Source organism: Macaca mulatta, chromosome 1 (assembly GCF_049350105.2).
Source record: "Macaca mulatta isolate MMU2019108-1 chromosome 1, T2T-MMU8v2.0, whole genome shotgun sequence".
Classification (NCBI taxonomy): domain Eukaryota; kingdom Metazoa; phylum Chordata; class Mammalia; order Primates; family Cercopithecidae; genus Macaca; species Macaca mulatta.
This window is the reverse complement of record NC_133406.1, coordinates 156,253,633-156,268,594: the sequence shown is the minus strand read 5'-3', so window position 1 is coordinate 156,268,594 and position 14,962 is coordinate 156,253,633. Positions and strand designations below refer to the sequence as shown.

Sequence of the window (14,962 nt, the reverse complement as noted above, 5' to 3'; positions counted from 1 at the left end):
AGCAGGCCAGATGGGAGGGGATGTCCCTTTGTACATGTAGGAAGAGATGCTTGGAAAAACATCACAGAATCCTTTCTCCTGCGGCTGTGTCTAAGGAAGAGCTGGGTGTAACTACAGTCTCTTTGCCTTTTCCCCCTCAAGAGTGGAGAGCTGAACATGCTTTTGTTCTGAGCAGCACTGTCAGGACAACCCCAGCTTCCCAGGACACAGAACTCCCGGTCCAACTCGCTTCCAATTTGGATTTACTGGGAGAATAGTTAAGGAATTTCAGATCAAGTCCAAAAGCATTATGGAATCTGTTAGTGAAAGAGCTCTTTATCTCGGTAAGAGTCCATCATTTTGAGATCAGCACTGGTGAAAGATCCAGATGCCTGACCTGTGCTCAAAAATAGTGCTCAAAAATATTTAATTGGTTCCTAGATTACTATTGTTTGCCTTTTCAAGGGAGCAATGGCAAATATTTGAAATCTTTCTCGGCAGTGATCTTTAAGGAAGTCGAAAATTTCTAATATAATTCCTGGAATAAGTAAAGGACCAATTTTTGACCTTGAAATTCGGGTTCCAAATTTAGATCAAAGTTGATCTTCTAATGTCCTAAAAGATTATTTTTAAAAAGGGAGGCAGGCAACTTTCTCCTCGGATTCTACCTGAATTCTACAGGATATTACAGCAACAGATAACTTTTCCAAGATCTTTCTGGGAAACCTGTGTTCTGTGTCCTGTTTTGAGTGGTTTTGTTGACCATCTTGACCTAAAAGTGTACAAATGTTGATTGATGTTTATTTCAATGAAGAGGCAACCATGTATGTTTTCTGTGTATGTGCAGAACATTTATGGGATGAGATTATTCCCCTGGAAAAGTGGTTTAAGCCAAGCACGGAAACTGTGAGAATGACCAGGGTAATGTAAACAAAAGATCTTGCCCAGCCTCTCTGCTCCACCTCCCAGTTTTCTGATTTGGTATTTAGGATGATGGCAGGAGAGACTATGAATTTTGGGGTGGGCATAATGTCTTTCTACTTATATGCAACTAATACAGTACCGGGTACTCATAGATGGTAAGTGTTGGTTGAATTTCTTGAATTATGCTTTTTGTGCAACTGGGATAAACAGTTAAAATTAAACCTCCCAGAACTAATTGTTTTCATTTTGTAGAATAAGGTTTTGTTTGTTTCAGTCTGAATTTTTGCTGGCTTCATTTGGCAGAATAAATGCCAAAATAAAAGAATGTGGGCGTTTTCAGGAGATCTGGTCATCTATTTTGCATCCTCTCTGAAATATGTTACTTCCTGCATAATGAAGTAAAAGGATTTGCTGCTGGGCAGTGCTTTCCTTATTCTCACAAAGAGATTACTTAAAAGCCAGCCCTGGGAACTTTGTCCACCAATCTCTATTAGGAAAAAAAGAGTAACATGGGACTGCAGCTTCCAAGTGTTCTCTGGTTATAGCCCATAAGCACTGGGTTCTCACTCTTATTTTTCCCTCTGGGGAGAAAACGAAATAGTTTGAAACATGACATTCACGCTCAGAACAACAGCTAAGACCTATCATGCAGCAACAATGAAGGGGAGGGAGAAAATAAGAAGCTATTGAGAGAGCTTGTTTTTCTTTGTACAAGACAGGTGCAGGGAGAATTCTGCAGGTTTTGGACTCCTGGCTCATTCTCTTGCACTAATTGTGCTGAAGGTAGTTAGCAAAAGTGAACAGGCACACTGTAGCTTTAAAAAGTCAGCCATGAACCAGAAGGCAGTTGGTGCAGCTTGTGTGTGATTCCTAACGTCATGTTGGCTGAGAGCCAGCCTGGTTTTATTTCACTGTGTCAAATTGTACCTCCTTATTGAATTCCTTTGCCAGCCTACTTTGTGAAAGAAAACATTGGGGTTTCTTTGGCTGTTCTTGATAAGCCTATAAAAAATGATATTTTTTAGTTGCTTATAGGTAGGTTTTCTTTTTACTCTTCCACAAAAAAAGAAAATAATAGTAATAATAATAAGACAATGTAGTGTGATGTTGCAGAGTATCATTGTGAGTGTTTTGTTTTGTTTTGTTTTCTGAGATGCTTAGAAAATGGTGAATGTGTAACAGTTTCCAACTGAAGTGAAATCATATTCTGTTAGCATGGAGCAGCAGCACTATCTTCCTGTCTACTCTATAACGGTGTGTGAATGTATGCTAATATCTATCTATATATTAAATGTTGGATTTCTCTATCAGTGATCTAAGTGGTTTAGCAACTGGAAGTTTGTGTGTATGTGTGTGTTTCAGGAGTGAAAATTATCCCACACTTACAGTGTTATTTGTTAATCATCTACTTCTCTAACAGTGATAAAATCTTGCGAATATACTAAATGATGCACTTGCCATGTCAGAGTAATCCCTAGAGAAGGAGTGCCGAAGTATAAAGTGATTTGAGTGGAAATGTATTTAATTTATGGCTTCAACTGAATAAGAGCAAACACGTTTCGGGACTGTTGCTTCCGTTTTTTTTTTTGTTTGTTTTTTTTTTTTCTTAAAGCAGTTTTGTTCGTAGCTTTTTCATTTTGCTAATTGCATATTAATTGTGGAAGGCTTTTAATTTTTCACAGCCCTCATCCTACTAAACAAAAAGACAGAATGATGGATGCTACAATATCTCCTTAAATGTTCTGATGATTTTTCATAAATCTAATGAGCTACCTACTCTTTCTTACACACACACACACACACACACACACACACACACACACACCCCAGCACCACCTTTCTGTGCTAAGGGCTATCTGGCATTTTTTGTGAGCTTCCTGCTTTACCACAGCATGGCCATCTCACAGACGGATTTTTGAGGCTTTCGTTGAGAATGTGAGGTAGGGGAATACTTACTGACAAAAGCTTTAAGTGTCCTTCTGCATTGCAATGAAAAAATCTAGGAGCAAGGGGGAGTGGACCAAAAAAAAAAAAAAAAAAAACAAATGCAATAAGAAAAAACAAATCACAGCCCATAATGGGAGGGGGGAAGGAAAAGGGGGATTGTTTTTCTCTACTTTGACTCATTTATGAGTTGCAGTGTCTTAAGTGAGAGCTAGGCACCCAGGAGAAGCTGTGCCAGTTCACACAGCACTTGTTTTCAACAAGGATTCAATTTCATTTGCAAATGCTTATTGTCAAGGCAGGGAGTGCCAGTACAGATGAAAGCACCCCAATCCGTCTCCTCCAGTTCTTTAGGTTTAATCACATCTCTCCAATCGCCGAGGGAACTGGAGATTTAAACAAACATACGTGAACTGGTGTGAAGCTGTAAAAGGGACCATTATGTTTCCGATTCAGAATATATATTCTTCTCTCACTTTCTAAGAATTAAACACAAGCTTTTCTCCCTTATTGATTAGTTGCTGAAGTAAAGGAACCCTGCAGCCTTCCCATGCTATCTGTTGACATGGAAAACAAGGAAAATGGCTCTGTCGGTGTAAAAAAGTAAGTGAAGCTGGCTTCTGAGTTCTGCTTCTGCAAACAACAGAGGGACTTGGTTTCTATTTTAGTACTTCTTGCTTATCTACTACAATACACAGTTCGGAGGTCGCCTTGGTTTGTCTACATTGGCCAGCAACCTCCCTTCTCCCCCCTACCCCAGTTACCTTTTTCCGTATTCCATTTCTAAGACAGAGATGACTCAGACATCAAAATATATATGAAAGGTTTGTGTATCAGGCTTTGGAACAAGGATGGTTGAGGATTTCAGCCCTGCATTCTGTATATTGAAACAAAAACTCCAAGCAGAGACTCTTCCGTAGACAACACAGAATGAGGGCAGAAAATTGAGTTCGAATTTTTTTTTTTTTTTTTTTTTGAGATGCAGTCACCTCTAACTCTGAAAACTAAGAGCTATAGTGCAAGAAGGGAAAAAGCTTCAGTAAGAATATAGAATATAGTTTAACAACTTCTCCGTCCTAATTTTATGAACTGTTTAATGAATGTGAAACATTTCAGTGCATACATGGTGTTTATGTTAATGTCTGTTCTCACATTTGAAACTTGTGTTTCTATGTGTTGTGTAAGAGTTATATACTTGATTCTTTTAAATGGGAACATTCAATTGCATATGTAACATAATATTTTTATATTTATGAGTATATGAAAAAATGTATATTCTCACTTAGGAGTTATAGCAAAGCAATAAGTACTTTGATTACAAGGAGAAAGTAAGTTCCAAGAGCGAGTTATCTGTTTCATTTCTTTCCATATCATTTAGTTTAAAATTGACATCAACTTGAGCTTTGGAGGAAACTAATTAAATATAATCCATAGAAGCTGTGATATCTAAATGAGGAAACTGTGTGCTATATGTTTATGAATAGAAGGTATATTTTGCTCCACAGCAAAGTTACATTAAAACTAACGTAATAAAATCTGTTTTTTAAAGTTCTCGGGTAATTTATATATCAGTGCCATACTGCCTTGCTTATTACCATCCCTAAAGTTTGGGGTAGGTAGGTGGAGGAGAAATGAAAGAAACAGATGCTGTTTTATGTATGAGTTAGATCAGTGTTATCCAACAGTACTTTCAACAATGATGGAAATGTTCTGTATTTGTGCTGAAATGGTAGCCACTAGCCACATGTGGCTACTAAGAACATGAAATGTGACTAGTATAAGAAACTGAACTTTTATTTTTTACTTAATTGTAATTAGTTTTAAAATTAACAGCTTTACTGAAGTATAATCCTTGCATAATAAATTGCATGTATATAAAGTAAGTTTTGATATTTTTATCCCCTCTTGAAACTACTGCCACAATTAAGATAATGAATATTTCCATCACTTCCAAAATTTCCTTATGACCTTTTGTAATCTCTCCCTCCTGTCCTTTTCTGCCCCCATATCCCCTGGCAACCACTGTTACGCTGTCATTATAAATTAGTTTGCTGCTTCTAGAATTTTATATAAATGAATGTGTATACACCCCCCTGCCCACACGCACACATATAGTTTCTGTCACTCAGCATAATTAATTTGGGATTTATCCATGTTATCATGTATATCAATACATCATTACTTTTTAATTACTCAGTAATATTTCATTGTTTGGATCTATAACAATTTGTTTACTACCATCCAAATGATGATAGATGTTTGGTTTGTTTCTATTTCTTAGGTATTATAAATAAAGCTGCTTTGATCATTTGTGTACAGGTCTCTGTGTGGACATATGCTTTCATTTCTCTTTCATAATTACTTAGGAATGGAACTGGCTGGGCTCTGTGGTGGGTGTCTGTTTAACTTTTGAAGAAACTGCCAAACTATTTTCTAAACTGGTTGTCCCATTTTCATTCTCACCAGCAGTGGGTGTCGTGTTCCAGTTGTTCCACATCCTCGTGAGCTTAGTGTGATCAATCACTTTCATATTAGACATTATATCAGGTGTTTTATGTTTTAATTTTTATTTCCCTAATGACTAATGATGTTGGGCATCTTTTCCTGTGCTTATTTGCCATTCATATAGCTTCCTAGATGAAGTATTGTTCAAATCTTTTGCCCATATTTGTATTGGGCTAGTTTTTTCATATTTATTGTATGGAGAGTTTTTATATATTATGAATGTGTCCTTTATCATATATACTATTTGAAAATATTTTCTTTAAGCATGTGACCTGTCATTTCATTCTCTCCATAGTATCTTTCAAAGTATCAAAGTTTTTAAATTTTAATGAAGTCTAGTTTATCGATTTTTTTCTTTTGTGGATAGTGCTTTTGGTGTCATATTTAAGAATTCTTGGCCTAATGCAAGGTTACAGTTATTTTCTCCTAGGTTTTCTTTTAGAAGTTTCACAATTTTAGGTTTCAGGGTTTAGGACTATGGTTTTTGAGTTAATTTTTGTTTGTGGTGCGAGATAAGGGTTTGAAGTGTTGAAGTGCTTTGTGTGGTGGTGGTAGTGGTGCTATGGATATCCAATCTTCCCACCTCTGTTCAAACACTTCTGCAACTTTGTTGAAAAATTATTGATCATATATGTGCAGGCTTATTTCTGGACTCTGTATTCTATTCCATTGATCTTTTTGCGTATATTTATGCCAATACAACACTGTTTTGATAAATGTAACTTGAAATCAGGTAGTGTTAGCCATCCAACTTTGTTCTTTTTCAAGGGTGTTTTGCCTCTGTACATTTCAATATGAATTTTAGAATTAGCTTGTCAGTTTCCACCAATTTTTTTTAAATCTGTTGACATTTTGATTGGCATTGCATTGAATTATATATCAATTTGGAGAGAGTTGGTATTTTAACAATATTGTGTCTTCCAACAAATGAACACAGTATTTTTCTCCATTGGCTTAGGTCTTCTTTAATTTCTCTCAGCAATATTGTGTAGATTTCACTGTGAAGATCTTGCACCTTTTTGCCAGATGCATCCCTAACATTTCATGTTTTTGATGCTATTTTAAGTGGTATTGCTTTTCTAATTTGAATTTTCAATTATCTTAACGTATAAAAATACAATTGATTTTTTATATTGATCTTATATGCCACAACCTTTCTAAACTCACTTATTACTACTAGTAGCTTTTTAGTAGATTACACCACATTTTGTAACATAGACAATTGTGTCTTGTGAATAAAGACAGTTTTACTTCCTCCTTCCCAATCTGAACGCCTTGTATTTCTTTCTCCTACTTTATTACACTGAGTAGAACCTGCAGTGAAAAGCTGAAAAAAGTGGTGAGCTGGGTATGGTGGCTCACACCTGTAATCCCAGTACTTTGGGAGGCCAAAGTGGGCAGATCACACATTCTGAGATGGAAGAGTAAGTGAATCTTATATTTAATTTTATATTCAGGGTCTTCAATAGTAATAACCAATAAATCAGTAAGAAAAGCACAAACAGAAAAATACCAAAGAAAAATGGCCAAAACATGAGCAAACATTTCACAGAAGAGGAAATATATATGGCCAATTAACATATGAAGAGATGTTTAGTATCATTAGTGACCAAAAAATGCAAATTAAGATCATAATGACATACCCATTCACTTGGCGAAAATTTTAAAACGAGGCAATTCTAAACATTAGTGAAGATATGGATAGGATATAATGCTAGTAGGAATATTAACTGATAGGGCAGCTTTGCAGAACAGTTTGGTACTTTTTCTAGTGTTAAACAGTGGAATATTTTATACATTAATAATTCAATTTCTGGATATATGTATCAGTCAGTGCTGTCCAACAGAAATAAAATCTGAGCCCCCATATGTAATTTTCAATTTTCTAGTGGCCATATTTAAATAGGTAAAATACATTTTAATAATATGTTTTATTTAACCCATTATATCACTTTAACATGTAATCAACATGACATTATCAATGAAGTATTTTACATTTTTGCACTAAATTTCCTAAATCTGTTGTGTACTTTACACTTAGAGCAGAGGGGTACAAACTTTTGGCTTCTCTGGGCCACATTGGAAGAAGAATTGTCTTTGGCCACAGGTGAAATACACTACCACTAACAAGAACTGATGAGGACAAAAAAAATCTCATAATGTTTTAAGAAAGTTTGCGAATTTGTGTTGGGCCACAGTCAAAGCCATCCTAGGCCACATGGAACCCGTGGGCCACAGGTTGGATAAGCTTGACTTACAGTGTCTCTCATTTTGGACATAAACATTTCATTGGACATATTTAATCTGCATTTATATTTCCTAAAATTTACAGTTCAAAAGGTAGGATCACATACCCAAATAATTCCAAACATATTTAAAAGTTTTCCAAAAACTGAATTATGAATTATGTGAGAAATTATTTTCTTGCAATATTTACATCCATATTGACACAACTGATTTGTCTTGATTTGACTTTGAAGCAAAAGCATATTGATTTCAAAACTATGTCTGTTCAAGTTAAGTCAATTTATTAACACATGTCAATATTACCAACATCGAATTCAAAGAGGTTTTGCGTAAAATGATAAGCAACAATAATCTTATCAATTTCAATAAATCTGCAGATTTTCTTGAAGTTTATTCATGTCAGAAAATGTACAAAATTATTATTGTATATTGTATTGCACTCTGAAAAGTTGCAATTTTAGCCTAAAATTTTGTTCCTCTTTAGCTAGATCACAAATCAGCTTTTCATTTTCTTGGAACTTCAAATTTAGCTGTTTCATATGCAGTGTGATATCAAAGTTACTCAGTCGTTTTTGTCTTTAATTTTTGAATATTTGGCCAGGCGCGGTGGCCCATGCCTGTAATCCCAGCACTTTGGGAGGCCGAGGCAGGCAGATCACTTGAGGTCAGGAGTTCGAGACCAGCCTGGCCAACATGGTGAAGCGCCATCTCTACTAAAAATACAAAAATTAACCAGGCATGATGGTGGGCATCTGCAATCCCAGCTACTTGGGAGGCTGAGGCAGAATTGCTTGAACCCAGGAGGCGGAGGTTACATTGAGCTGAGATCGTGCCACTGCACTCCAGCCTGGGCAACAGAGCAAGACTGCCTAAAATAATAATAATAATAATAATAATAATAATAATTGACAAGCATTCCTTTTGTTTCAGTAAAATCTTGAACAGTAGAGCAAATCTTTGTGAATCTTTTCTATTAGTCAACAAGCATTGGCAAAGAACACAGATTATTACATTCATTGTCTTATGTTTCTTTTAACAGTTCCATTAACTGGCATTGATCCATAGCATTTGCAAATATATGCTGAACAATTCAACAGTAGTATCTGTAACCCTTTTCAAGAGTCTGCTTCAGAAGATGAAACATAGATACCATACAGTGGAATGAAGCAGTAAGAAAACATTGGTCTTTTGTTTTAAAATTACAATAAATTCCAATTTTTAAAATTCAGATTTTTAAAAAAACTAGCATTGCTGAAGCACCATCCATCTGGATAGAATTTAATTTTTGTATATCTAGCTAAAATTCTTTGACAGAGATAAAAGATTCAAAAATATCTAAACCATGAATTTAGTTTTTCAAGTTGTAAATTGACATTTCTTTATAAATTAGGAAGTCTTCTGAGATGCAGCATACCTCAAGTATTAATTAGGCAGTGTCTTTATGTTGTACTTTCATCTAAAACTAAAGTTTTAATGGCTTTTTACATTTTGAATCAGTTGGTCTTAGGTTTTGTTAGAAAGACCTTGTATTCGGAAAATCTTTTACATTTTGTGATATACCTGTTGAGTCTTTTCTGATAATATTCTGGCAAAATTTCTATAACTGAAATAACCATATGTCCATTGAAAAATTGGTTTTTTGTCTATGTAAAGATCCAAGCCATTTATAGCTAAACAAAGTTATAAGCTCAGATTCTGTTTTAAATCATATTATCTTTACTTTTTTTACACAACAAACAGCATTTTCTTTCTCTTGCTATCTTCCAACAAATTGCAATTGCTATTCATCATGAAATTTCCAACATACCTTCTTTCGGTCCCTTTTCTCTTTACTGTATGTTACTAGTTTCTGCATCTCCTCTCAATTCTGCTTTCTTTTTAGATTTTAAAATTTAACTGTGCTTATTTTTAACTAAAAATATTTAATTATATAATAATTAAAATAATAATAAAAATTTCAATTTAATTACCAATCGCAATATAGAAAGGGATCCTCATAACTCCTGCTGTCCATAAGCATTCAGCAAACACATTACAGTGTTACCTGGGTGAATAGGAAAAAATTAATTTGAACTGAATCAATCTCTGACACCAATCAAACGGGGGATGTACTACCAGAGAGGACACATGCACCTGCCATGAGAACTTCAACCATAGTACCCTATAGGATGGAACAGTTCAAATAAAATGTAGGCAAAATGATGGAATTGTGTTTAACATAAACATATTTTGTACCACTTCAAGTTTTTACATTTAAACTAAATTAAATTTAAAACTTAGTTTCTCAGTCAAATTTTAAATGCTCAGTAGCCACATGGTACTAGCTGCTACCATATTGAAAAGCACAGGTGTATACCCAAACTAAATTCTTGCATCAGGGGAAAGGTTATATGAACATGAGGTTGAGGGTGATGATTAACTCAGGTGGGGAGAGCATGAATGGGGAGCTCTGAATCATGTAGATAGATATGATTATTATTAAGATTCCAGATTTTATTTTGCCTAGTAGGTCCGTATTTATTTCATTTTTAAAAATAGCTACCTAAATAACTAAGATGGAGCCATCTGAATAGTTGAGATATCCTTTTTGGCAGTTTTTGTACACATACTGTATGTATCCACATGTATACATAATACAAGAATATATACATATATTCCCATGCACTAAGAATGTACACATATATGGCAGCATACACAAAAATGTATACATATATTCAAAACACACATACAAATAGGCTTTTATCGAACAAATGGGATCATCGTATTCTCTATTTGTGGATTTCAGATGCACAGATTAGGGATTAATTATAAACGTTGGTTCATGACACACTCTTATCATTGATCTATGTTTGGCCATGTTAGATTCATGTTAGAATTTTGACTAAAAATTTTTTAATCCATGTATTTAACATGTATGTGCATATCTGTTCAAATCATGAGAATTCAATTTTTTTCCCCATTTGCTTAGTCTTTCTCCCTTTTTCAGATGAAAAATGTCTTTTTCTCCCTTTTTCATTTTATCCTAGGACGGGAGAAGGAATCGATGTTTCCACATGACACATGCATGTAGTAAGTTCCTTTTCAACAGGAAGCAGTTTATTTCCCTACCACCACCGTGCCCCCAAGCCCCTCAGTGGAGAAGACCTGCTGCAGTAGAAAGTTCCCAGTGATGAAGCTTAGCAAGGACTTTCAAAGCAAGCCATTTCTTATTAATGCCACTTCTTTTCTTGCACATGCGTCTTCACCATATTCCTCTGCCTTTGTGTTCAGTGTGTTGTTTCATTTTGAAGCAAAGGCATTTAAAAAAATTTTTGGAACTAACATTCCTGTCATAATTAGTAATATGATGCTTTTTTTTCTTGGTAATGAATGTTGTAAGATTTTGAACTAACTGTGAAATAATTACTTTTGAAATAGCCCTCTCTGAAACCTAACTGTATACCTGTTAAGCTGTGTATTATGTTAAAGAAATAACCATTTTTGCTCATGTGAATTAGAGGATTAGAAAGTGAATGACAGAACTAAAATATTAAGGTAGACTTAGAAACTGCTATGGTATTGCTAGAGTTTTAAAACTCTGACTTCATTGTAGAGTTAAAAGAACTTGTATAAAACATTGTAGAAAAGAGAACTTTTCATATAACAATAATAAAACAACAGCTACTATTAGCGCATTAAAAAAAAGTCCAACCATGCATACATGTACAGCAATCTACAGGTCAGTCAGGTCTGCATCTCCATGGGAAGCAGTCACATCCAGAAACGAATAAAAAACCTCACAGGTCCTTGATTGTTTGCCCGGAAGCCTGGTCTGACTTGTCATGAAAAAAGGAATGGGAAACCCACTGAAGTAGCTATGTGCCTGATCACTGACTTCAGCATTTGTTTATTTACTCCTAAGCCTGTCCTCTTGTAGTATAGAGCATAAATAATTATCAAGCCTCAGATGTATCTTCTTTGAAAGCAGTGAGGGGATTTTATTCAGCTTGCTAGGTAGTTTCTGTGTGATCTCTCCATCAGGCACTTTCGTCTGTTCTGTCCACTCTTCCCAGTCCCCACAACCTCACTGCCCTGACCCTACCTGAATGTGTGATGGTTCCTGGAATGCTCTTCTTCCCAAAAAAACAGCAATGTGGAAAGGGGTGGGGGAGGGGTGGGGGTGCGGCAGTGATCATCATGGTAAGATGTTGTATCCTAAAAGCCAGGGAAAGTATTAACTCCCAAGACATTGTAAGTGGCTAGTTATTAAATATCTCTTAACAGTCTGTCAGAAAATGAAAAGAAAGAAACAAACTGAGCCAATAATTCAAACCTGAAAAGTGACCTTTCTAGCCAGGATCTGATGGTTGTAAACCCTTTTCCAGATGCGTATGATAAGATAAGTTAGAGTGTGCTATGGTTCTTCCATCCCTCCCTCCCTCCCTCCCTCCTTCCCTCCCTTCCTTCCTTCCTTCCTTCCTTCCTTCCTTCCTTCCTTCCTTCCTTCCTTCCTTCCTTCCATCCTTTCTCTCTCTCTCGCTTTCTTTTTCTTTCCTTCCTTCTTTCTTTTTTTTTCACTTTCTTTTTTAATGTGGTGAGAACATTTACTATGGGGTTCTACACTCTTAACAGATTTTTAAGTGTACGATACAGTATTATTATCTGTAGGCACAATGTTGTACAACAGATCTCTAAAACGTATCCATCTTCCAGGCAGAAGTTTTATACCTGTTGATTATCAACGTCCCCTTTCCCCCTTCCCTGAGCCTCTGCCAATCACCATTCTATTCTTTGCTTCTATGAGTTTATTTTAGATACCTCATATAAGTGAAATCATGCAATATTCTGCCTTCTTTGACTTGGTTATTTCACTTAATGTTCTCAAGGTTCATTCATTTTGTTGAAAATGTAAGGATTTCCTTCTTTTTTAAGGTTAAATAATATGCCATTGTATGTATGTACAGCATTTCTTTTTTGAGGTGGGTCTCCCTATGTTGCTCAGGCTGGTCTCAAATTCCTGATTTAAGGGATCCTCCCATTTCAGCCTCCCAAGTAGTTGGAATTACTGGCATGAGCCACCAAGCCCAACTATTACACTGTGTTTTAAAAATTCATTTATCTGTCAATGGACATTTCAGTTGTTTCCATATCTTGGTGAATAGCGCTGCAGTGAATATGGGAGTGCTAATATCTCTTTGAGTTCCTGATTTCAATTCCTTTGGATAAATACTCTGAAGTGGGTTGCTAGATCACCTAGTAGTTCAATATTTAATTTCTTGAGGAATCTATAGTTCTGTAGCAGCTTCCTCATTCTGCATTTCTACCTTTTCTACCAACAGTATGCAAAGGTTATGATTTATTCACATCCTTGCCAACATTTGTCATTGTTGTTTTGATAATAGTATCCTAAGAGGTGTGAGATGATATCTCATTGTTGCATTGATTTGCATTTCCTTGATGATTGGTGATTTTGAACCTCTTTTCATATATGTACATATTGGCTGTTTGTGTTTCTTCTTTTGAGAGATATCTATTATGACCTTTGACCATTTTTTAAAATTGGGTTATTAGTATTTTTGCTATAAAATTGTAAGAATTCCTTACATATTTTAGAAAGTAACCTCTTATCAGATACATAGTTCGCAAGTATTTTCTCTCATTTCATAGGTTTCCTTTTTACTCTATTATTTCCCTGGCTGTATAGAAGCCTTTTAGTTTTATGTAGCGCTGCTTGTCTATGTTTGCTTTTGTTGCCTATGCTTTTGGTGTCATATCCATGAAACTATTGCCAAAACTAATGTCTTGAAGTTTTCCCCCTGTGTTTTCTTCTAGATATTTTACAGTTTCAAGTCTTACGTTTAAGTCTTTAATCCATCTTGAGTTGATATTTTGTGTATGGTAAAAGATAATCCAATTTTATTCTTTTGCATGTGGATATCCAGTTTCCCCAACACCATTAGTTGAAGAGACTCTTCCTTCCCCATTTTGTATTCTCGGCATTCCAGTCAAAGATCATTTGACCATATATCCATGGATGTATTTCTGGGCTCTCTGTTCTGTTCCATTGATCTATATGTCAGTCTTTATGCCGTTGTCATACTGTTTAAATCACTGTTGCTTTGTAATATATTTTGAAATCAGGAAGTGTGTTGCCTCCAACCTTGTTCTTTTTCAAGATTGTTTTGGCTATTCAAGATCTTTTCTGGTTCAATATGGATGTTAGAATTTTTTTCTATTTCTGTAAAAATATCATTAGGATTTTGATGAGGATTGCATTGAATCTGTGGATTGCTTTGGGTCATACGGAAATTATAATAGTATTAAATCTTCCATCCATGAACTTGAGATGTCTTTACATTTGTTTATGTCTCCTGTAATTACTTTCATCAATGTCTCATAGTTTTTAGTATGAATGTCTTTCACTTCCTTGGTTAAGAATATTCCTAAGTATGACGTTATTGTAAATGGGATTGTTTTCCTAATTTCCTTTGCAGATAGTTCATTATCATTGTATAGACATGAAACTGATTTTTGTATGTTGATTTTTGTATCCTGCAACTTTGCTGAATTTGTTTATTCATTCTCACAGATTTTTTTTGTGGAGTCTTTAGGGTTTTCTCTATTTAAGATCATATCATCTGTAAATGTAAGGACAGTTTTACTTCTTTCTTTTCAATTTGGTGGCTATTTATTTCTTTGTCTTGCCTAATTGCTCTGGCTAGGATTTCCAGTCCTATGTTGAATAAAAGTGGCAAGAATGGGCATCCTTGCCTAGTTCCTGATCTTAATGGAAAAGTTTTCAGTTTTTCACCTTTGAGTATGATGTTAACTATAGCCTTTTCATAGATAGCCTTTATTAGGTTAAGGTAATCTATCCCTACTTTGTTGAGACTTTTTTTTTATTATGAAAGGATTTTGAATTTTATCAAACACTTTTTTATCTTAAGACGATCGTGTGATTTTTTTTTTTTTTTTTTTTTTTTTTTTTTTCTTTTTTTGAGACGGAGTCTCACTCTGTCGCCCAGGCTGGAATGCAGTGGCCGGATCTCAGCTCACTGCAATCTCCGCCTCCCGGGTTCACGCCATTCTCCTGCCTCAGCCTCCCGAGTAGCTGGGACTACAGGCGCCCGCCGCCTCGCCCGGCTAGTTTTTTGTATTTTTTAGTAGAGACGGGGTTTCACCGGGTTAGCCAGGATGGTGGTCTTGATCTCCCGACCTCGTGATCCGCCCGTCTCGGCCTCCCAAAGTGCTGGGATTACAGGCTTGAGCCACCGCGCCCGGCCCGATCGTGTGATTTTTATCCTTCATTCTGTAAATGTGGTATGTCACATTAATTGATTTTCGTATGTTGTGCCATCCTAGGAATAAATCCCACTAGGTCATG

At 35.6% G+C, this 14,962-nt stretch overlaps 1 protein-coding gene across 12 annotated transcripts in view; it reads left to right on the top strand.

Annotated features, from left to right (window-relative positions):
• Positions 1-14,962, top strand: part of SAMD13 (sterile alpha motif domain containing 13) — a 98,664-nt gene that overhangs the window by 1,720 nt on the left and 81,982 nt on the right. For 2 of the 12 annotated variants that reach the window (XM_077987997.1, XM_001103462.4), the window contains exon 2: positions 3,366-3,450. The exons of 1 other annotated variant lie outside the window; for it this stretch is intronic. In XM_077987997.1, the coding sequence (XP_077844123.1) occupies positions 3,366-3,450 (85 nt within the window). 9 more of the 12 variants (XM_077987988.1, XM_077987985.1, XM_077988012.1 and 6 more) reach the window with 9 other exon arrangements.